Here is a 23,486-nt window from a genome sequence, read left to right as displayed (position 1 = left end):
CTACTGCACTCAGCCTCTAAATTAGTTCTTAATCCATGAATTAAAATAGTTTCTTTTATCTATGTTGACTCAATTCTTTTTTTTTTTTTTTTTTTTCGAGACAGGATCTTCCTCTTTTGCCCATACTGGACTGCAGTGACATGAACATGATGTACTGCAGCCTCAACCTCCTGGGTTCAAGCAGTCCTTCTCTTCAGCCTCCTAGTAGGCAGGACTATAGGATATTACCATATCCAGCGAATTTTTTATTTTTTTGTTGAGATAGGGTCTTGCCTAGCGTGGTCTGAAACTCCTGGGCTCAAGCAATCCTCCTGCCTTGGCCTCCCAAAGTGCTGGGATTACAGTTGTGAGCCACTATGCCCAGCCTCAATTTTTAATAGTATTTAAGTATAGACTCTAGCTAACAGGATCCTAAGAGTCTAAATAGACTGCATCTAATATTTTTTCCTCCTATAGAACCTCCCTTTGAAAAACTAGAACAGGCTGAGTGCTATGGCTCACGCCTGAAATCCCAGCACTTTGGGAGGCTGAGGTAGTAAGATCACTTGAGACCAGGAGTTCGATATCAACCTGTGAAGCATAGTGAGATACCATCTTTATAAAAAAACAAAACAAAACAAAAAACATAAAAATGATTATCTAGGCTTGGTGGTACATGCCTGTAGTCTCAGCTACTCAGGAGGCTGAGGTGGGAGGATCACTTTACCCTCAGAGGTCTAGGCTGCAGTGAGCTATGATTGTGCCACTGCATTCCAGCCTGTGTGACAGAACCAGACCCTGTCTCTAAAAAAATTTTTTAATACACGAGGCCAACAAACATATGAAAAAATGCTCATTATCACTGGTCATTAGAGAAATGCAAATCAAAACTACATTGAGATACCATCTCACGCCAGTTAGAATGGCGATCATTAAAAAATCTGGAGACAACAGATGCTGGAGAGGATGTGGAGAAATAGGAACACTTTTACACTGTTGGTGGGAGTGTAAATTAGTTCAACCATTGTGGAAGACAGTGTGGCGATTCCTCAGGGACCTAGAAATAGAAATTCCATTTGACCCAGCAATCCCATTACTGGGTATATATCCAAAGGATTATAAATCGTTCTACTATAAGGACACATGCACACGAATGTTCACTGCAGCACAGTTTACAATAGCAAAGACCTGGAACCAACCCAAATGCCCATTGATGATAGACTGGACAGGGAAAATGTGGCACATATACACCATGGAATATCATGCAGCCATCAAAAACGATGAGTTCGCGTCCTTTATACGGACATGGATGAACCCGGAAACCATCATTCTCAGCAAACTGACACAAGAACAGAAAATCAAACACTGTATGTTCTCACTCATAGGAGGGTGTTGAACAATGAGAACACATGGACACAGGGAGGGGAGCACTACACACTGGGGTCTGTCAGGGGGAAATAGGGGAGGGACAGCGGGGGGGTAGAGAGTTGGGGAGAGATAGCATGGGGAGAAATGCCAGATATAGGTGAAGGGGAGGAAGGCAGCAAATCACACTGCCACGTATGCACCTATGCAACAATCTTGCATGTTCTTCACATGTACCCCAAAACCTAAAATGCAATAAAAAAAATCTAAAAAAAAAAAGTTAAAAAATAAAATTAAAAATTGAAAAACTAGAACAAAACATGGTGCCTTTCTCTTTGTAGATATTAGTACTATTTAGGTATTTAATAATTTCATCTTTTTATTTATGGAAACAACTAGTTGGCCAGGTATACTGGTGAAACAGTTATGGAATCCTTCTTTAGGAGACCAGTCTTCTTGACAGTCCACAGGTCCTCCAGCAGAATAACATTGATTCTACAGTTATATCATTGAATTTCCTTTTTTTTTGTTTGTTCATTTCTTTTTTTTTTTTTTTGGAGACAGAGTTTCACTCTTCTCATCCAGGCTGGAATGCAGTGGCACGATCTCGGCTCACTGCAACCTCCACCTCCCAGATTCAAGTGATTCTTCCTCAGTCTCCCAAGTAACTGGAATCACAGGCATGCACCACCATGCCTGGCTAATTTTTGTATTATTAGTAGAGACAGGGTTTCACCATGTTGGCCAGGTTCGTCTCAAACTCCTGACCTCAGATGATCCACCTGCTTTGGCCTCCCAAAGCGCTGGGATTATAGGCATGAGCCACCATGCCTGGCTGAATTTCTTTCATACCCTTTAAGTAATATAGGTAAGTAAATTTTTTGAACAGTCGTAGGCTGTCCTGTATACTTGATCAAGCAGTTACATCCTATTTTCTTTTAAAAGAATGGGAATCTCTTTATCATCCTCTTAAAAGACAGAAAATCCATTAAATATTTGTTTTCACATCACAAAAAAAGTCTTTTAATCATTTAAATCATCCCCTATACATAGTACATACAACACAATGAAAGTTTGATAAGTTAATAAATTAATGAATGAATGGAGGATGTTTAAGATTTTATCTTCTGAAAGTCATTTAAACAGCACCCTTTAAGATGTGGAGCTAATATGTATTCTTCAGAAATGGTTGCCATTGCATAGTATAGTATGTATATAGGAAAAGATATTTTTTTCTTTTCTTTATTTTTTCTTATTTTCCCTTTCCCTTTTCCCTTCTCCTTCACTTTGCCTGCCGGCTTGCCTTCCTTCCTCCTTTCCTTTTTTCTGCTTCTTTTTTTCTTCCTTTCCAATTATATATTATTTTTAAAAATATAAAAAGAGATGAAGTCTCACTATGTTGCCAAGGCTAGTCTTGAACTCCTGGACTCGAGCAATCCTCTTGCCTCAGCTTTGGGATTACAGGGATGAGCTATCACACCTGGCCAGGAAAAGATTCTTAAGAGGTATAAGGTAGTGTTCTGTATGGGTCTTTGTCCTTGCCTGAAAATATAGCATTTTCCTTTGAATGTTTATAGGAAAATGAAGAATTAGACTGGAATTTACTGAAACCAGATATTTATGCAACGATTATGGACTTCTTTGCATCTGGCTTACCGCTAGTTACTGAGGAAACACCTTCAGGAGAAGCAGGTAACATGTTGTATTGAGTAATTAATATCTGTCTTTTTTTTCAACTTTTCTATTTTCACATTTACCTTTATTTCAGAAGTCATATGAATATAGATGTCTATCATTTAATAGGTTTAGGTCTGGGAATTTATCATTTTGAAAACTTGTATATAAATTGGCATTAATATATAAAACCAAAATTTTTAATTATAAAAATTTTCAAACATGCAGAAAATAATGTCATGCTCACCGATATGCCCTTCACTCATATTTAACAAATGTTAATTAAGTTACAGAATGGGTTTTTAGGAAAAACAAAACAAATGTTATCTTTTGCCACAGTTGCTTTAGACTCATTTTAAATAAAATATTAAACATACAGTGTTAGATTCTAGAGCATAAAGTAAATAAAAAAAGAAACAGCTAAAACCGCTACACCCTCATCCCTTCTCCCTTTCTACTTTCAGAGATGTGTGTAAACTTATTTTGTTTTTATACTTTTATTATACATGTAAGTCTTTTCAGGGAATAGCTATTATTAGTTTTTGTTCTTAAGTTTTAAATTTTTTTTTTTTTTTTAAGACAGACTCTCACTCTGTCACCCAGGCTGGAGTGCAGTGATGTGAAGTCAGCACACTGCAACCTTCGCCTCCCAGGTTCAAATGTTTCTCATGTGTCAGCCTCCCAAGTAGCTGAGATTACAGGCGTGCACCACCACACCCAGCTAATTTTTGTATTTTTAGTAGAGGTCAGATTTCATCATGTTTGCCAAGCTGGTCTTGAACTCCTGACCTCAGGTGATCTGCCTACCTTGACCTCTCAAAATGCTGGGATTACAGGTGTGAACCACTGTGCCCAACCTTAAATATCTTGTGTTGTACTGCAGCTTGCTTTTTTTACTAAGTATAATATTTTAAAAATATATCCATTTCAAAAAATATAGTTCTAGTTTACTAATTTTACATGCTAGATAGTATTTCATTAGAGGAATAAGATATAGTTAATTTGTTCCTTTGTGTTCAAGTGAAGTTTTGTACTAATTTTTATTGTAAACATTGCCGTAGTGGGCATCCTTATACAAGTCGGTTTGTGAATATGTGGAGAGCTTCTTTCTTTATTTGTTTATTTATTTATTTTATTTTAATTTATTTTTGAGACAGACTCACTCTGTTATCCAGGCTGGAGTGCAGTGGCACCATCTCAGCCCACTGGAACCTCTGTCTCCCAGGTTCAAGATTCTCCCTCATCCTCCCGAGTTGCTGGGATTACAGGTGTGCACCACCACGCCCAGCTAACTTTTGTATTTTTAATAGAGACGGGGTTTTGCCATGTTGGCCAGGCTGGTCTCAAACTCCTGACCTCAAGTGATCCACCCCCCTTGGCCTTCCAAAGTTTTGGGATTATAGGTGTGAGCCATTGTGCCTGGCCAAGAGCTTCTTTAGATGATGTTCCTAGATGTGGAATTGCTATATCATAAGTTGATCTAATTAAATGCACATTAGCAGTATATTGTAAGAATTTCAACTTTCTTACATTTTTGTCATCATTTAGTGTCTCTTATTATTTCTTTAACCCAGTATGTTGGGTATAAACTAGTATCTTTTTTTTTTTTTTTTTGAGATGGAGTTTTGTACTTATTGCCCAGGCTGGAGTGCAATGGTGCAATTAGCAGTATATTGTTAGAATTTCAACTTTCTTACATGTTTGTCATCATTTAGTGTCTCTTATTATTGCTATTACTGTTTTTTACCAGTATGTTGGGTATAAAATGGTATCTTTTTTTTTTTTTTTTTGAGATGGAGTTTTGCTCTTGTCCCAGGCTGGAGTGTAATGGTGAGATCTCAGCTCACTGCAACCTCTGTCTCCTGGGTTCAAGCCATTCTCCTGCCTCAGCCTCTCAAGTAGCTGGGATTACAGGTGCCTGCCAATACACCCAGCTAAATTTTGTATTTTCAGTAGAGATGGGGTTTCACCGTGTTGACCAGGCTGGTCTCAAACTTCTGACCTCATGATCCAACCACCTCGGCCTCCCAAAGTATTGGGATTATAAGCCTGAGCCACCACGCCTGGCTGGTATCTTGTTTTAATTGCATTTCCTTGATTAATACTGAGTGTGAAGAGTTTCATATGTTTATTGGCCATTTACTTTTCTTGTCAGTAAATTTTCTATTTATATCTTTTCCACTTAAAAAAAAATTCAGTCATGTGTCTTTTTTTTTTTTTTGAGACAGTGACCTGCTCTGTCACCCAAGCTGGAGTGCAGTGGCATGATCATTGTTCACTACAGCCTCATCTTCCCAGGCTAAAACAATCCTCCTGCCTCCATCTTCCAAGTAGCTGGGACTATAGGCACCTGCCACCATGGCTGGTTAATGTCTTTATTTTTAAAATTATTTTGTAGAAGCCAGGCATCATGGCTCACGCCTGTAATCCCAGCACTTTGGGAAGTCAAGGTGGGGTGGGGGGTCACAAGGTCAAGAGATTGAGACCATCCTGGCCAACATGATAAAACCTCGTCTCTACTAAAAATACAAAAATTAGTTGGGCATGGTGGTACATGCCTGTAGTCCCAGCTGCTCGGGAGGCTGAGGCATGAGAATCACTTGAACCCAGGAGGCGGAGGTTGCAGTGAGTCCAGACCAGATTGCGCTATTGCACTCCAGCCTGGTAACAGAGTGAGATGCTGTCTCAAAAAAAAAAAAAATTTTTTTTTGTAGAGATGAGATCTTGTTATGTTGCCCAGGCTGGTCTCAAATTCCTGGCCTCAAGTGATCCTCCTGCCTCAGCCTCTCAAAGTATTGAGATTATAAGCATGAACCACCACCACCCGGCCCATATATTTATTTAAGTATGTTTTTAAAAAATATTCTGGGCCGGACACCATGCCCCACACCTGTGATCCCAGCACTTAGGGAGGTCAAGGCGGCAGATTGTGTGAGCTCAGAAATTTGAGACTAGCCTGGGCAATATGGCGAAACCCTGTCTCTACAAACAAATACAAAAATTAGCTGGGCATGGTAATGTGTGCCTGTAGTCCCACCTACCTGACAATCTGAGGATTGCTTGAGCCCACGAGGTTGAGGCTGCAGTGAGCCACGTTCACGCCACTACACTCCATCTCAGGTGATAGAACTAGACCACGTCTCTTAAAAAAAATAAAAAATCTCATTCTTTCTGTATATATATAAATATTCTGAATATTAATTCTTCCTTAGGTATATTCTTAGCAAATGATAGCTCCCTAACTATGACTTAACTTTTCACTTTGTTTATGATGTCTTTTGTCATACAGAAGATTTCCATTTTAATGTAGTCACTTTTCTTCATCTTTTTCCTTTGTGGCTTGTGCCTTTTGTACCTTGTTTTAGTAAGTTATTTAGTGTAAAGTCCTTGGAAAAGTAACTATACCTGGAGTTCAATAAGTATTTGCTGATACTGTTATATTTGTTGTTGATGAAGTTTTTCCTTTCTTTAGTATCACAAAGATATTGTCATATGTGTATATGTGTTTTTGTTTGTTTTATTTTTTATACTTACATATTTAATCACTGTGGGATTTGTTTTTCTATATAAAGTATAACAATTTTATCTTTGTCTACGTAGGTAATCAATTATCCCAGTCTGTTCTTTCCTCATGAATTTATAATTTTATACGTGGGTCTTTTTCTAAGATGTTTTTCGTTCGTGTGGTCTTTTTGCTTCCCTTCCTATTTCAATAACATATATGATTTTAATTACAGTAGCTCTGTAACAATTAGTATAGTATATGATAATATCTGGAAGAAACAGTTCCTCAAAAAAACTTTCTGGTGGTCTGATCGCTTTATTCTTCTTTGTAAATTTAATAATCATCTTGTAAAGTCTCTGAAAAACTCTTTCAAGAGTTTGGTTGAAATTGCATTAAATGTATAGATTAAATTTGGGAGAATTAACATTTCTGCAACATTGATATTTTTTCATCCCCAAATTTTCCCATTTACTTGAGACTTCTCTTATGTTATTTTCTTGATATGAGCTCATATTAGTTCTAGGTACCATATAGGTTTTGTTGTCATAAATGGTTCTTATTTTGTTCGTAAGCACAACTCTAAGCACTTTACAAGTATAAACTCACTTAATTCTTAAAATAACCTTATAAGATAGGAACTGTTACCACATTTCATACATGAGAAAGCTCAGGCACTGAAAGGTTGAGTAATTTGTTGAAGGTCACACAGGTAGTAAGTGGCAGAGATAGATACTAACTTTGGGCAGTCTGGCTCCAGCATTCATACTCTTAACCACTCACCATGCTGCCTGTATCTGTTTTTTGGGGTTTTTTTGACAGAGTCTTGCTTTATCGTCCAGGCTAGAGTGTGATGGTGCAATCTCGGCTCACTGCAACCTCTGCCTCCCAGGTTCAAGCAATGCTCCTGCCTCAGCCTCTTGAGCAGCTGATTTTTGTATTTTTAGTAGAGATGTGGTTTTTGCCATGTTGGCCAGGCTGCTCTCGAACTTCTGACCTCAGGTGATCTGCCCGCCTTGGCCTGCCAAAGTGCTGGGATTACAGATGTGAGCCATCTCACTTGGCCCTGTATCTGTTTTAAAATAATGTTTTCTAATTTGGGGCATTGGATATAGGAATACTGTTGATTTTTATATTGATCTTATATCTGTCAGGGTTAACGCTCATTAGTTTTAATAGTTGATCAATGTTAATAAGCATTGACCACAAAAACTGAACGTTTATATGTGCATACATATACATATATACTGCTGTAGTTTGGATGTTTGTCCCCTCCAAATCTCATGTTGAAATTTGATCCCAGTGTTGGAGGTGGAGCCTAATGGGAGGTGAGTGGGTCATGAATGCCCTCTGGAAGAGCTGAGGGTGTGAGGGGATGTGAGTAAGTTCTTACTCTATTAGTTCTCTTGAGAGCTGAGTGCTAAGAAGAGCCCCAGTAACCCATCTCCTTCCTATCTCACCATGTGATCTCTGCATGGGCCAGCTCCCCTTCTCCTTCTTCCATGAGGTGAAGCAGCTTGAGGCCCTCAACCAGATGCCAAGTCAACTTTTCTAGACATCAGAATCAACCAAATTTTTTTTTCTTTATAAATTACCCAGACTCAGTCATTCCTTTGTAGCAACACTAAATAGACTATGACATACAGAAACATTTGTATAATTGTCTTTAGATGATACAGGTATACTTTTAGACATAGAGTAAGAGTCTTAGACATGTGCACAAGGCAACAGGTATAAACATGTTCACTGAAAAATTTTTTTTTTTTTGAATGGAGTCTTGCTCCCATCGCGCAGGCTGGAGTGCAGTGGCACAATCTCAGCTCACTGCAACCTCTACCTCCCAGGTTCAAGTGATTCTCCTTCCTCAGCCTCCCAAGTAGCTAGGATTACAGGCGTGTGCCACCATGCCTGGCTAAATTTTGTATTTTTAGTAGAGACAGGGTTTTGCCATGTTGGCCAGGCTGGTCTCGAACTCGACCTCAGGTGATCCACTTGCCTCAGCCTCCCAAAATGCTGGGATTACAGGCATGAGCCACTGTGCCTGGCCCACTGAAATATTTTTTAACTATACTGGCAGTTAAAAGGAATGAACTAGATTGGGAGATACCAACATGGAAACATAAAAAAGAAAATATTAAGTGAAAAAGGAAAATTCAAATGTATGTACATTTATAAATGTGTCATTTATGAAAATTTTTAGTACTACATGCTTGATTGATCTATATGTAAACCTTATGACTTTCTTAGAATAATTTGACTATATCTACTAACATTAAAAATGCACAAGCTGGCCAGGCGTGGTGGCTTATGCCTGTAATCCCGGTAATTTGGGAGGCTGAGGCTGGTGGATCACCTGAGGTCAGGAGTTTGAGACCAGCCTGACCAACATGGCAAAACCACATCTCTACTAAAAATACAAAAACTTAGCCATGTGTGATGGCAGATGCCTATAATCCTAACTACTTAGGAGGCTGAGGTAGGAGAATTGCTTGAATTCAAGAAGCAGAGGTTGCAGTGAGACAAGGTTACGCCATTACAATCCAGCCTGGGCAAAAAGAGCAAACCTCTGTCTCAAAAAAAAAAAAAAAAGCACAAGCCTGTTTACTCAGATATCCCACCAGTAAGAATTTATCTCATAAATATAATTGCAAAAGTACATTGATTGTGTGTGTGTGTGTGTGTGTGTGTGTAAATAATTTTTTTTTGAGACTGCGTTTCACTCTGTCACCCAGGCTGGAATGCAGTAGTGCGATTTCAGCTCACTGCAACCTCCACCTCCCAGGTTCAGCGATTCTTCTGCCTCAGCCTCCTGAGTAGCTGGAATTATAGGCACCTGCCACCACACCCAGCTAATTTTTGTATTTTTAGTAGAGATAGGGTTTCACCATCTGGCCAGGCTGGTCTCAAACTCCTGATCTCAAGTGATCCGCCCATCTCAGCCTCCTAAAGTGCTGAGATTACAGATGTAAGCCACGAAGCCCGTCCTTTTGATGTATATTTATATAAGCAAGTATGTTGCAGGATTGTTAGAAATAGCAGCAAACTGTGTAAACAACTGAAATAATGAAGAAACTGGCCAAAGACAAATCTATATAAAAGTTACTGTGCACCTATTTTAAATATTGTGACATATTTGTATATGCCAATGGGGAATGACCTTCAAGATATATTACATAGAAAAGAGCAAGATATAGAATAGTGTGTATAGTATAATCTCATTTGTGTTAATTTATACATGTAAATGTAAACACATGCTGGGAAGATATAAACTAAACTCATGACAGTGATTGTCTATGGAAGGGATGGTGGGGAAGTAGAATTTAGGTTTACTGAATTTTAGCTTTTGAGCTTTTTTCCCCCAACAAATTTATTTATTTTTATTTGTTTTATTTTATTTTATTTTTTGAGGTGGAGTCTTATTCTTTTGCCCAGGCTGGAGTACAGTGGTGCCATCTCAGCTCACTGCAGCCTCTGTCTCCTGGGTTCAAGCAATTCTCCAGCCACAGCCTCCCAAGTAGCTGAGATTATAGGCGTGTGCCACCATGTGCAGCCAATTTTTATATTTTTAGTAGAGACAGGGTTTCTCTACTAAAAATATAAATATACATGTTTAGTAGACCATGTTGGCCAGGCTGGTCTCAAACTCTTGACCTCAGGTGAGCCGCCTGCCTTGGCCTCCCAAAGTGCTGGGATTATAGGCGTGAGCCATCGTGTCCTGCCCTTCTGTGTGTTTTATTTGTCTTGTCTTGTCTTTTTTTTTTGAGACAGAGTCTTGCTCTGTCACCCAGGCTGGAGTACAGTGGCATGATCTTGGCTCACTGCAACCTCTGCATCTGGTTTCAAGTGATTCTCATGTCTCAGCCTCCCGAGTAGCTGAGATTACAGGCACCCACCACTATGCCTGGCTAATTTTTGTATTTTTAGTAAAGATAGGGTTTCGGCATATTGGCCAGGCTGGTCTGGAACTCCTGACCTCAAGTGATATGCCCACCTCAGCCTCCCAAAGTGCTGGGATTACAGGCATGAGCCATGTTTTATTTCTTTTCTTAAAAAACTCAAAGTTAATGTAATTTAATTTTAATAGTCATTATTTGTGGGGTTGCCAGAATCTAGTGTATGTTATAATGTAATATGAAATCTCTACATTTGTGGTTTTCCCAAAGGCTACCTTTTTGCTCAGAAGATTTGTAGAACATTTCAGAGTCCAGTCATGGCTCATGCTTGTAATCTCAGCACTTTGGGAGGTGAAGGCAGGAGGATCACTTGAGCCCAGGAGCTGAAGATCATCTTGGGCAACTGTATTAGTCCTGTCTCATGCTGCTAATAAAGACATACCTGAGACTGGGTAATTTATAAAGGAAAGAGGTTTAATTGACTCACAGTTCAGCATAGCTGGGGAGGCCTTAGGAAAGTTACAATCATGGCAGAAGGGGAAGCATGTCCATATTCACATGGCGGCAGCAAGGAGAACTACCAAGCAATAGGGAGAAAAGTCCCTTATAAAACCATCAGATCTTGTGAGGACTCACTCACTATCACTAGAACAGCATGAGGGTAACCACCCCCATGATTTAATTACCTCCCACCAGCTCCCTCCCACAACATGCAGGGATTATGGGAACTATAGTTCGAGACAAGATTTAACTGGGGACACAGCCAAACCATATCAGCAACATAGCAAGACCCCCATCTCTACAAAAAATAAAAAAAATTGCCTGGGTGTGGTGTCTCACACCTGTGTTCCCAAACTACTTGGGAGGCTGCGGCAGGAGGACTGCTTGAGCCCAGGAGGTTGAGGCTTCAGTGAGCTGTGATCATGCCACTGTACTCTGGGCACTGACTGGGCAACAGAGTGAAAAAGAACATTTCAGAAATTTCCAGAAGGCTTACATCTATATTTAGTATGGTTATCATTTTGAAAATCAGTCAATTGAGAAACTGAAGATGTAACTTACAAAGTAGGTGTGGCTTTTTGTCTCAAAGTTTCCATCAAAATTCAGTCTCTTTTCTCTAATACTTTCAATCCTTGAGAACAGAGAAAGTCTGCAAATTTACTGGCTTAAAATTTCAAACCCTAATATCATTAGTATATCAAGATGTTTTAGTGTATTTGTCTTTATCATCAAATGTTGAGTTGATTGGTATTCCTTAATTTTTCCAGAGAATTAAATGAATAATTGTCTCTTCAGTTTCCCGAAATATATCTCCATACCAGGTTACATGTTCTATAGTTTTATTTAATGAATCATGTAATTAAAATCATTCTGTTTTAATATTTGTATTTGCGTGGCTATAAAATTTTTACTCTTGATGTTTTTATATGTAATTATTTCTAGGATCCGAAGAAGATGATGAAGTTGTGGCAATGATTAAGGAATTGTTAGATACTAGAATACGGTACGTGCTCCTCTCTCTATCCGAAATCAAGTGCTTTGGAGGCATTTTTCATTATAGCAATATAGTTTTAGTTGGCCATGAGATTAGAGTAGATTTTTTAAATAAGTGCAAGTTAATGTAAACCACAACAGGTAACCATGACAATTGAATTTAAAGCCTGTATCTTCTTTACATTTACTTAAAATTTTAAAGCATCCAATATATTTAAACATATTCAATGAAGAAATGTATTCTTCACAGTCTCAATTTAGGTTTGATATTGTTATAATACCAAATTTCTTAAAAAGAAAAAAAAAGACTTAATGTTTGGGAAGGTTTTAAAGAGAGAATGAGTACCTATTTTTAGGATGTTGTCCATAAAGAATAAATTTAAATGAGTGGAGAACAGCAGGCTTCTACTTTTGCTTATAGCAGAACAGTCACGCTGAGAACTCCCAGAAAAGCTGGATAAAATACAATAAAAAGAATTTGTTTGAAGGCATTAAATAGCTGCCAGAGCAACTAAGATTTGAGGTGCCAAGATCCTGGAGAGAAGGGAAACTCACTGAGTTTTCCCTTCAGGCATGTGCTGTTCCTTTCTATATAGCTAGGGTAGGAGAAACTGGGCAGAGGGCAGCTGCCAAGAATCAGAGAAACCATTGGGCATTCAGAAAATTTGTTTAGATGGGAAGACATAAGTTAAAATTCTGGGTTACCAGTGAAGTCTTGATTTGAAGGACCAAGATCCTAGAAGGCAGGAAAGTTAAGAAAAGTAAGCCTGTAGTTTTTTTTTGAGATGGAGTCTCGCTCTGTCGCCCAGGCTGGAGTGCAATGGCACAATCCTGGCTTACTGTAACCTCGCCTCCTGTGTTCATGCGATTCTCCTGCCTCAGCCTCCTGAGTAGCTGGGATTACAGGTGTGTGCCATCATTCCCAGATAATTTTTGTATTTTTAGTAGAGACAGGGTTTCACCAGGTTGACCAGGCTGGTCTCTAACTCCTGACCTCGTGATCTGCCCACCCCAGCCTCCTAAAGTGTTAGGATTACAGGCGTGAGCCACTGTGCCCAGCCAAGTAAACCTATAGTTAATAACAATGTATTGTATTCTTGAAAATTACAGCTGGGCATGGTGGCTTATGCCTGTAATCCCAGCACTTTGGGAAGCTGTGGATCACCTAAGGTCAGGAGTTCAAGACCAGCCTGCCCAACATGGTGAAACTCCATCTCTACCAAAAATACAAAAATTAGCCAGGCGTAATGATGGGTACCGATAATCCCAGGTACTTGGGAGACAAGGCAGGAGAATTACTTGAACACAAGAGGGAGAGGTTGCAGTGAGCCGAGATCACACTATTGCACTCCAGCCTGGGTCACAGCAAAACTCCGTCTCAAAAAAAAAAAAAAATTGCTAAAATGGTAGCTACTAAGTGTTCTTGACACAAAAAATAAGTATGTGAGGTAATGTATATGTTAATTAGCTTGATGTAGCCATTACACAGTGTATGCATATTTTAAAACATCATGTTGTACATGTAAATATATATAGTTTCTGTCAATTAGAATAATTAATTGGCCAGGTGGGGTGGCTCATGCCTGTAATCCCAGCACTCTGGGAGGCCACCAAGGCAAGTGGATCACTTGGGGTCAGGAGTTTGAAACCAGCCTGGCCAATATGGCAAAACTGTGTCCCTACTAAAAATACAAAAATTAGCCAGATGTACCGAGTACCAGCTCGGCCAGAGAGACCCCCACCCAGGCGGTGCTGAAGGAAATGAGAGGCAGACACCCAGATAGGACAGCAAAGTGGGTCTCTGGGTGGGAGCAGGCAGCAGCCTTCCAAACTGAGAGCCTCAGGGGCTGACAGCATTCCAGGCTGACGGCATTCCAGGCTGAAGGCCTCCAGCAGATTCTGATCCACTTATTTATTCTCTCTGGACAGGTGATTATTAGTAACAGACAGGTGATCTGTATTTTCTCATAACTCAAAGATATACCAAGTAGGCAGCTGTTGCCCGCTTACCATTGATTACAGACAAACTAAAAGGTATTCTGCACGAGGGAGCCCTGGGGGCAGAGTCAGATATCTCAAATAGTTGTTATAACTGGTGTATGATATTTATACATTGTCCTGCCACTTTGAAATGCCCCAGGTGATTTTCCACTTGGAGTGGGGTGCGGCCAGGTTTTCCTTGCCATTGTTCTTCCTAGCAAACAATATATTCTATCATATACTCAGCATTCATCAATGTTCATAAACTTAATATTTCTCAACACAGGTGTGGTGGCACACCCCTATAATCCCAGCTACTTGGGAGACAGAGGCATGAGAATCACTTGAACCCGGGAGGTGGAGGTTGCAGTGAGCCAAGATTGTGTCACTGCACTTTAGAGTGAGACTCTATCTCAAAAGAAGAAAAAGAAATAGTAATAATTAATTTAAAAATAAAGAAAAATAAGCCTAACACTCAGATTTTCTATCATAAGGCACTACTTATTTGTAGCTATGTAAAAAAGGCTAAGAAGTTAAAAAAAAAAAAAGTACTTGGAAGGCAGAGCAGACTTTTGGCAGTTTTATGATGCTGGGGTGGTGGACAAAAATTAGAGTTTAAGCTCTGTCAGGGAGGTTGGGTCTTAAGAAACATTCAAGCCTGGCTAGGCTTAGTGGCTCATGTCTGTAATATGAGCATTTTGGGAGGCCAAAGTGGATGGATCACATTAAGGTCAGGAGTTTGAGACCAGCCTGGCCAACATGGTGAAACTCCATCTCTATGACAAATCCCAGCTACTCTAGTGGCTGAGGCAGGAGAATTGCTTGATCCAGAAGCAGAGGCCCAGGTTGCAGTGAGCCTAGGTCACACCATTGAATTCCAGCCTGGGCGACAAAGAGTGAGTGTGTCAAAAAAAAAAAAAAAAAAAAAAAATCCAAGCTCTTGGTTAGGCTCTCCAGAGAACTATACTCTTAAAATGAAGACACATTAGAGGTAGACTAAGCTTACAAGACTGTAGGCCAGTATTAAGTCAGTTTAATTTCAAAGTAGATGAGCTGTTGCCAGAACGTAGGATGAATCCTTTTTTTTTTTTTTTTTTTTGAGACAGAGTCTTGCTTTGTTGCCAGGTGCCAGGCTGGAGTGCAGTGGCACTATCTCGGCTCACTGCTACCTCTGCCTCCTGGGTGCAAGCAATTCTTCTGCCTCAGCCTCCTGAGTAGCTGGGACTACAGGTGCATGCCACCATGCCCAGCTAATTTTTGTATTTTTTTTTTTAGTAGAGACAAGGTTTCACCATGTTGACCAGGATGGTCTCGATCTCTTGACCTTGTGATCTGCCCGCCTCAGCCTCCCATAGTGCTGGGATTACAAGTGTGAGCCACTGCGCCCTGCCTTTTTTTAAAATTGGAGACAGGGTCACGCTTTGCTGCCCAGGCTGAAGTGCAGTGGCACGCTCATGGCTTATTGCATCCTCAGCTTCCTAAGTGTAAGTGATCCTCCCACCTTGGTCATTTGAGTAGCTGGAACTACAGGTATGTGCCACCACACCTAGCTAATTTTTATATTTTTTGTAGAGATGGGTTTTCCCCATGTTCCCCAGGGTTGTCTCAAACTCCTGTGCTCAGGTGATACACCTGCCTCAGCCTCCCAAAGTGCTGGGATTATAGTGTTCATAATTCAGTCAGATATTGCTAGGCATATCTAGAAACTAAACCAAGATAAAATAACACGGATTCATAGGAAACCTAGATATTGGATATTTTAAACACATGGTGTTTAAAAAACTGTGATTAAAAAAAAATAGCAAGATGAAGAATTTCATTAGGGAACTGGAATCTAAAAAAAGAATTAGTAACTCTGGAACTAAAATGATAATAACTGAAGAACTCATTAGGTTAACATTAGATTGGACATAGTTGAAGATAAGATTAGCATACTGGAATTTAAGTCAGTAGAAAATATTCAGCTTGAAGCACAGGGAGATAATAGAATAGAAGATATAGGAAAGAAGCATGAGAGGGTGGGCATGGTGCTCACACCTGTAATCCTAGCACTTGGGGAGGCTGAGGCAGGAGGATTGCTTGAGCCCAGAAGTTAGAGACCACCCTGGCAACATAGTGAGACATGTTAATTTTTCTCTACAAAAAATTAACAAATTAGGTGGGTGTGGTGGTGTGCACCTGTAGCCTTAGCTGCTCATGAGGCAGAAAGATTGCTTGAACCCGGGAGGTTGAGGCTTCAGTAAGCTGTGATCACACCATTGTACCCTGGTCTAGGTGATAGAGCAAGACCCTGTCTCACCAAAACAAAAAAAAAAAAGTTTCAAGCCTATGAAGGGGAGAAATAGAATAAAAAGTACTTCATCGATCCAAAACAGTGCAAAATAGGAAACAGTAAATGCTAATATAAACCCAAAAGTATTGGTGTTTAAATGACAATATTTTGATGAACAAAAATAAGATTGTCAAATTGGATGTGAAAAAACAAAACCAACTATATACTGCCTAGAAGAGATATAGGGGCCAAGCATGCAACTATATACTACTTAGAAGAGAGATAGGGGCCAAGCGTGGTGGCTCATGCCTGTAATCCTAACATTTTGGGAGGCTGAGGGGCAGATTGCTTGAGCCCAGGAGTTTGAGACCAGCCTAGGCAACATAGTGAGATACCATCTCTACACAAAAGAAAGAGAGAGAGAAAGAAAGAGAAAGAAAGACAGAGCGGGAAGGAAGGGAGGGAGGGAAAGAGGAAGGGAAAGAGAAAAGGAAAGACAAGAAAAGAAATAGAATTATTTGTATGACCTTTGGGTAGGCAAATATTTTTTTCAATGGACATAAGAAATCAGATAAAAATCAAGGAAAATACATATAAATTGGGCTACAGTAAAATTGTGACTCTCTCTTCATCAGAAGATGCCATTGGCTGGGCACAGTGGCTTATGCGTGTAATTCCAGCTACTTAGGAGGCTGAGGTGTAGGGGAGGCTCCCTTGAGCCTAGGAGTTTTAGGTAGCAGTGAGCTGTGATCATGCCACTGTACCTCCAGCCTATGTGACAAAGTGAGACTGTTAAAAAAAAGCCATTTACAGTGAAAAGGCAAAGCACAGATTAGAAGATATTTATGCATTTATATGACAGAATATATAAATAACTTGTACAAATTGGTAAGAAAAAGACAATCAGAGACTGGAGCAGATAATTCACAAAAGATAATCAAATAGCTGCTGGGAGAGGTGGCTCGCACCCATAATCACAGCACTTTGGGAGGTTGAGGTGGGTGAATCACCTGAAGTCAGTAGTTCAAGATCAGCCTGGCCAACCTGGTGAAACTCCGTCTCTACTAAAAATATAAAAAAAATTAACCAGGCATATGAACGCATGCCTATAATCCCAGCTATCCAGGAGGCTGAGGCAGGAGAATCACGTGAACCCAGGATGTGGAGGTTGCAGTGAGCTGAGATTGTGCCACTGCATTCCAACCTGGACAAGAGTGAGACTCTGTCTCAAAAAAAAAGACAATCAAGTAGCCACTAAACTTGAAAAGGTGCTTAACCTTATTAGTTATTTTTAACATTCAAACCACAATGAAATATTAGTACAAATCCACTAAGAAAGTTAAAACTATTAAGACTGGGCTGAGCGCGGTGGCTCACGCCTGTAATCCCAGCACTTTGGGAGGCCGAGGCGGGTGGATCACGAGGTCAAGAGATCGAGACCATCCTGGTCAACATCGTGAAACCCTGTCTCTACTAAAAATACAAAAAATTAGCTGGGCACCGTGGCGCATGCCTGTAATTCCAGCTACTCAGGAGGCTGAGGCAGGAGAATTGCCTGAACCCAGGAGGCGAAGGTTGCGGTGAGCCGAGATCGCGCCATTGCACTCCAGCCTGGGTAACAAGAGCAAAACTCTTGTCTCAAAAAAAAAAAAAACTATTAAGACTGGCAACACTAATTGTTGGTGAGGATGTGGAGCAACAGAAACTCTCATATACTGCTGGTGGGAATGTAAGTTTATGTAACTGGAAAACTATATGGCAGTATTTATTAGATCTCAACATATTCATACTCTTCATTCAGCAATTTCACTTTCAGGTATATTTCCAGTAGTAATATATATGCATAACAAAAACACTTCTAAGAATCTTTATAGCTGCACTATTTGTAAAAGCCAAAACCTAGTATTAACCTAAATGTCCATCAACAGTAGAATGGATAAATAAATTCTGGTATATTTACTTAATGGAACACTATGCAGCAATGTGAGTAAATGACCTAGTACTATATTCAGCAACATAGATGAATCTCACAAAGAGCACAAGAAGCCAGATACAAAAGAATTATTCTATGTTATTTATAAATATAATTCATATTTATAAATTATAAAGTTTAGAAACAGGCAGAACTAATCAGTGGTGATATGAATTAGGATAATGGCTGTGTTTTGTTTGTGGGGAGTGATTGGAAGGAAGCCCAAAGGGGACTTCTGGAGTCTTGGTGTTGTTTCTTGGTTTGGGTGGTTTTAAATATGTGTTCACTTTGTGAAAATGTAGTGAACTGTATATACATGATTTAAGCGTTTTTCTTTATTAATGTTTAATTTCAATGAAAAATTACCTGAAAATGAAGCCAGCATATGACAGTCTCCCTCTTCCTTCACTCAAAAGAAGTGACTGAGTATATCTTAGATAATCATAATAATTATTAGGAAATTTGAAATCTTAAATGCTTTAAAATGTCATAGTTTTAATTTAATTAATTAATTAATTAATTAATTTGTAGAGATGGGGTTTCACCACGTTGGCCAGGATGGTCTCGATCTCTTGACCTTGTGATCCTCCCACCTCGGCCTCCCAAAGTGCTGGGATTACAGGTGTGAGCCACCGCGCCCGGCCCATAGTTTTTATTAAACATTTTTTTTTTTTTAGACACAGGGTCTCTCTGTGTTACCCAGGCTGGACTGCAGTGGCATGATAATAGGTCACTGAGCTTCCAACTCCTGGGCTTAAGCAATCCTCCTACCTTCGCCTCCCAAATTGCTGGAATTACAAGTGTGAGCCACCATTCCCAGCCTTGAAAAGATTATTGGTAAACAAGATCAAATGTGGTAAGTGGAGTAAATATTTGTATGAGTGAATTTTGGTATTTTATCTGAGAGTGAAAAAAAAGTTAAAATTATAAATAAAACTTAGCCACAGTTATTATTCTCTGTTTTAAAAGTAGCTCTAACTTTGTGAATTTTACCATTATAACATGTAAGCTCTGAGCTGTGTTAAATTTTTTCATTGATAACTTGTATTTTAAAGAATAAGTAATAAATATTCTTTGACCTCACAGGCCAACTGTGCAGGAAGATGGAGGAGACGTAATCTACAAAGGCTTTGAAGATGGCATCGTACAGCTGAAACTCCAGGGTTCTTGTACCAGCTGCCCTAGTTCAATCATTACTCTGAAAAATGGAATTCAGAACATGCTGCAGTTTTATATTCCAGAGGTAGAAGGCGTAGAACAGGTATGCTAATATTATATGACAGTGTAGATTTTTTTTTCTTTGTAGATATAAAGGCTGGAAATAGATGTTAAGGCAAGTATTTGAAAAGAAGTTCATGACCTAGCTTTTTCTTCAAAGGATAGATTTTTGTGTTGCAATTTTTTTGTTTGTTTGTTTTTTGAGATAGAATCTCAGTCTGTTGCCCAGGCTGGAGTGCAGTGGCAGGATCTCAGTTCACTGCAACCTCTGCCTCCCGGGTTCAAGCGATTCTCCTGCCTCAGCCTCCTGAGTAGCTGGGACTACAAGCGTGTGCTACCACACCCAGCTAATTTTTTGTATTTTTAGTAAAGACAGGGTTTCACCGTGTTAGCCAGGATGGTCTCGATTTCTGGACCTCGTGATCCGCCCACCTCAGCCTCCCAAAGTTCTGGGTACAGGTGTGAGCCACCTCGCCTGGCTCATTGTCTTGCAATTTTTATCAGACTTGAAATCTCTTATTATAGAAGTAACTTTAGTGTTATGAATACCTACTATATGCCAGGCATTTTTACTAATATTACCTCATTTCATCTTCTAATAAACATAGTCCATTAAGTCATCCCCATTTGCACACAATACAACAGAGACTTAGAGGGCATATTGCTGCTCTGATTGCACAAAAATTATGAAAAAGGTTTAAACGTAACACAGTGTTTTATAGATGAAATTTAGAAATCTTTAGTGGAAGAACTCTACTACATCATATTTATTCACTCTGTTGTTATTGTTGTTGTTGTTGGTAGAGACGTGGGTCTTGCTATGTTGCCCAAGCTGGTCTTGAATTCTTGGCCTCAAGCGATTCTCCCAAAATGCTGGGATTAAGGATTAACACAACTGGCTTAATCTATGTATCCTTAAACATGCAAGCAAGAAGTCCATTAAGAAATCATAGGTTGTCGCTATATTGAGTAGAATTCTAGAGCTTTATGTATAGCACAATATCAACATTTTTTTCTTGCCAACATACCTAAGGAATATAGCATAGCACCTTGTCATCAGTGATAGACTCTCACTGCAGTGATTCTCAACCAGAAGTCATGGCTTTATGGAGAGAGATTATCAAGGAGGGAAGAGGGATGTGTGGAAATTAGAAATTTTCAACCCACAGAACCTCAGGTAATTCTGTTTTTTTTTTTTTTTAGACAGAGTCTTACTCTGTTGCCCAGGCTGGAATGCAGTGATATGATCTCCACTCACTGCAACCTCTGCCTCCCGGGTTCAAGCAATTCCCATGCCTCAGCCTCCTGAGTAGGTGGAATTACAGGCATGTGCCACCATTTTCTGTATTTTGTATTTTAGTAGAGACTGGGTTTCACTATGTTGCCCAGGCTGGTCTCGAACTCCTGAGCTCAGGCAATTTGCCCACCTCGGTCTCCCAGAGTGCTAGGATTACAGGCATGAGCCACCTCAGGTAATTCTGTGCCCTAGCTCCATTAGGAATCACTCATCCTTGGGTAGCATTAAAATTCAATGGTTCCACAGTGAACAGGTCTATACAAACCTATCCCAAAGTCTGAGGTTGCTGAGAGGCTGAAGAAAGAGGCTGACGAATCCAGTTGGTCAGAAAGAAACATTTAATATGGACTGAGGAACAGAAGCCATTTCTCCGGTGGTTGCAAGATGATGGATCCCCACATTGTTACCCCATAGACTCAGGGCTCATATACCATGAGGAATGGGTATACATGCTTCAGATGATATGCATAGGACAATTAAAGTCAATCCCTCTGGAAAAGGCAAGAATGCTTATTTCCCTAATAGCATAAGCAAATTATAGGCTAAGTATGTGTTTAGGATAACACCAAGATTGTTTTGACCTAAAGGCAGGATTAAGTAGAAATCTTAGAGGCATTCCTAGAACTGAGGTTAGTCAACATGGCAGATTAGCATTTAAGATGGAGTTGCCTTAGCCTACACACCATCGTTTTTGTCCGGTATATGCCATCTCCTCTTTGAAGTCTTTATCAGTCTTCCACTTAGAATTAAGTTCTTCTTTGATAGGTCCAAAGCTTCTGTTTTGGCTTTATGTTTATGCGACTTTCCGTATCTGTTTTAGCTTTATGTTTATGTGGAAGCTCCCTAAGAGACTTGAAATCATATCCAAGTCTTTGTATTCCCCTGCAACAACTAGCCCTGTGCCTTAAAAATGTCCTATACATGCTTTATTATTCCAAATGAAGGAACAATTCTGCCTAAAATATGAGTTCGTTGACAAAATTTTTTGGATTGGGTATTGTTAAAATTAGATGTAAAATATTAATTTTTTGGAAATACCAATTTTTACTCAACTGAAAAGATATCCTATGAAAGAATTCTTTTTCTATTGATTGTCTCAGATCAGAGCCAGAATCTATCTCTCTCTCTCTACATATATTTTTTGAGACGTAGTTTCACTCTTGTTGCCCAGGCTGGAGCCGAGTCGTGATCTCGGCTCACTGCAACCTCTATCTCCCAGGTTCAAATGATTCTCCTGCCCCAGCCTCCCGAGTAACTGGGAGTACAGGTGTGCACTACCATGCCCAGCTAATTTTTGTATTTTTAATAGAGATGTGGTTTCACCATGTTGACCAGGCTGCTCTCGAACTCCTGACTTCAGGTGATCCGCCCACCTTGGCCACCCAAAGTCCTGGGATTACAGGTGTGAGTCACCACGCCTAGCCTAGATTGTTTCTTTCTTTCTTTCTTCTTTTTTTTTTTAAAACTCTTATTTTTGTTCCATTATCATTTATATGCCTTTAAAAAATTAGTTAGTTGACAGTTTGGTGGATTGACTGAGGAACATTTTTATTCGTTTGTCCAGGGTGGGGTGATGAATTGGCCTTCAGATTATAAACTTGAATTGGCATCTAATTGTAGTAGGTGTGGTGAGGAGAAAAAACATTCTTAGGTTTATGTAACTTTTTCCTTCCCAACAGAGTTAGTCTGTTATCTTAGTAATAAGTCATGGAAAGATAATAGCTGTGGTAATGTTTTTCTGAGGTTTAAAATGATCTTTTATATGAATAAGACAAAAATAATTAGTTCCTAATATGGGTTTTTTGTTTTTTTACTTTCTTTGGGGATTCATTTTAACAAAAATAAATATTTTTATAATAACAGTTTGGTATAGCTTCACAGAATATATTTTAAGTAAATAAGATGGTTTTGAAAAAAAGAAGACAAGAAGTCAATTACATTAGTCTTATGGCTAGAGAATACCAGTTAATTATTTATAGTCATTTCTGCCTAGCTGAGACTCTGCTATGTGTAGCCTCTTAGAGACAAAGAGAAGTGATCAGTGCTTTAATTAATTTCCAAATATTTAATTTGCTTTTATGTTTTTATGATACCAGGTTATGATTCAAACCTTGTTCTTTGGGGCTGTTGATAGATTTATTCTTACTGGCTTGCCATGCATTGTTATAGAGTATATCAGGTAAAGAAGTAATATAAAAATCAGGAAAATAGCAAAATCTAATCATTTTCTTAATTCTTAAATTGTTTTTTGGTTTTAGGTTATGGATGATGAATCAGATGAAAAAGAAGTAAACTCACCTTAAAATAATCTGGATTTTCTTTGGGCACAACAGTCAGACTTGTTGATAATATATACAAGTTTTTATTATTAATATGCGGAGGAACTTGAAGATAAATAAAATATCTTCAGAGAATGATATATAAATATTGCGTGTTTGCTTTACCTCAGATGAGTTATTTATAACTTCTTGAATCATCTTCTCTACATGTGGATTTTATCCAAGGATATTTTTATTTTTGTTTCTCATTTCCCATGGCTCCTTCTTTGCATATGTGTGAAGGAGTTTAAAATACATTTCTCCTCATCTAATTTATTTACTTTTTTTACACAGGAAGAAACAGAATGCTATTAAAAAATTCTAAAATGACTTTTTGTGAAATATCTAAAACTATTTTTACTGAAGTTTTGTTGTTGTTGTTATTGTTTGAGACAGTCTTGTTCTGTCACCAGGCGCCAGGCTGGAGTGCAGTGGCACGATCTCGGCTCACTGCAACCTCTACCTCCCGGGTTCGAGCAATTCTTCTGCCTCAGCCTCCAGAGTAGCTGGGACTACAGGCGT

At 39.2% G+C, this 23,486-nt stretch overlaps 1 protein-coding gene across 3 annotated transcripts in view; it reads left to right on the top strand.

The window, feature by feature from the left end:
• The window catches only part of NFU1 (NFU1 iron-sulfur cluster scaffold), a 45,623-nt gene extending 22,558 nt beyond the window's left edge, over positions 1-23,065 (top strand). For all 3 annotated transcript variants that reach the window (XM_064364196.1, XM_012433963.2, XM_012433964.3), the window contains 4 exons: positions 2,922-3,036; positions 11,857-11,917; positions 19,218-19,392; positions 22,905-23,065. In XM_064364196.1, coding sequence (XP_064220266.1) covers positions 2,922-3,036; positions 11,857-11,917; positions 19,218-19,392; positions 22,905-22,949 — 396 coding nt within the window. In that variant the 3' untranslated portion in view covers positions 22,950-23,065. The remainder of the gene's footprint in view (positions 1-2,921; positions 3,037-11,856; positions 11,918-19,217; positions 19,393-22,904) is intronic.
• The last annotated feature ends 421 nt before the right edge of the window (positions 23,066-23,486 follow it).

This window comes from Aotus nancymaae, unplaced genomic scaffold (genome assembly GCF_030222135.1).
Source record: "Aotus nancymaae isolate 86718 unplaced genomic scaffold, 86718_ANA_hifiasm-v0.15.2.pri h1tg000057l, whole genome shotgun sequence".
Lineage (NCBI taxonomy): Eukaryota > Metazoa > Chordata > Mammalia > Primates > Aotidae > Aotus > Aotus nancymaae.
Note: the sequence above shows the minus strand (reverse complement) of the source record. Positions and strands in the feature narration are given on the sequence as shown.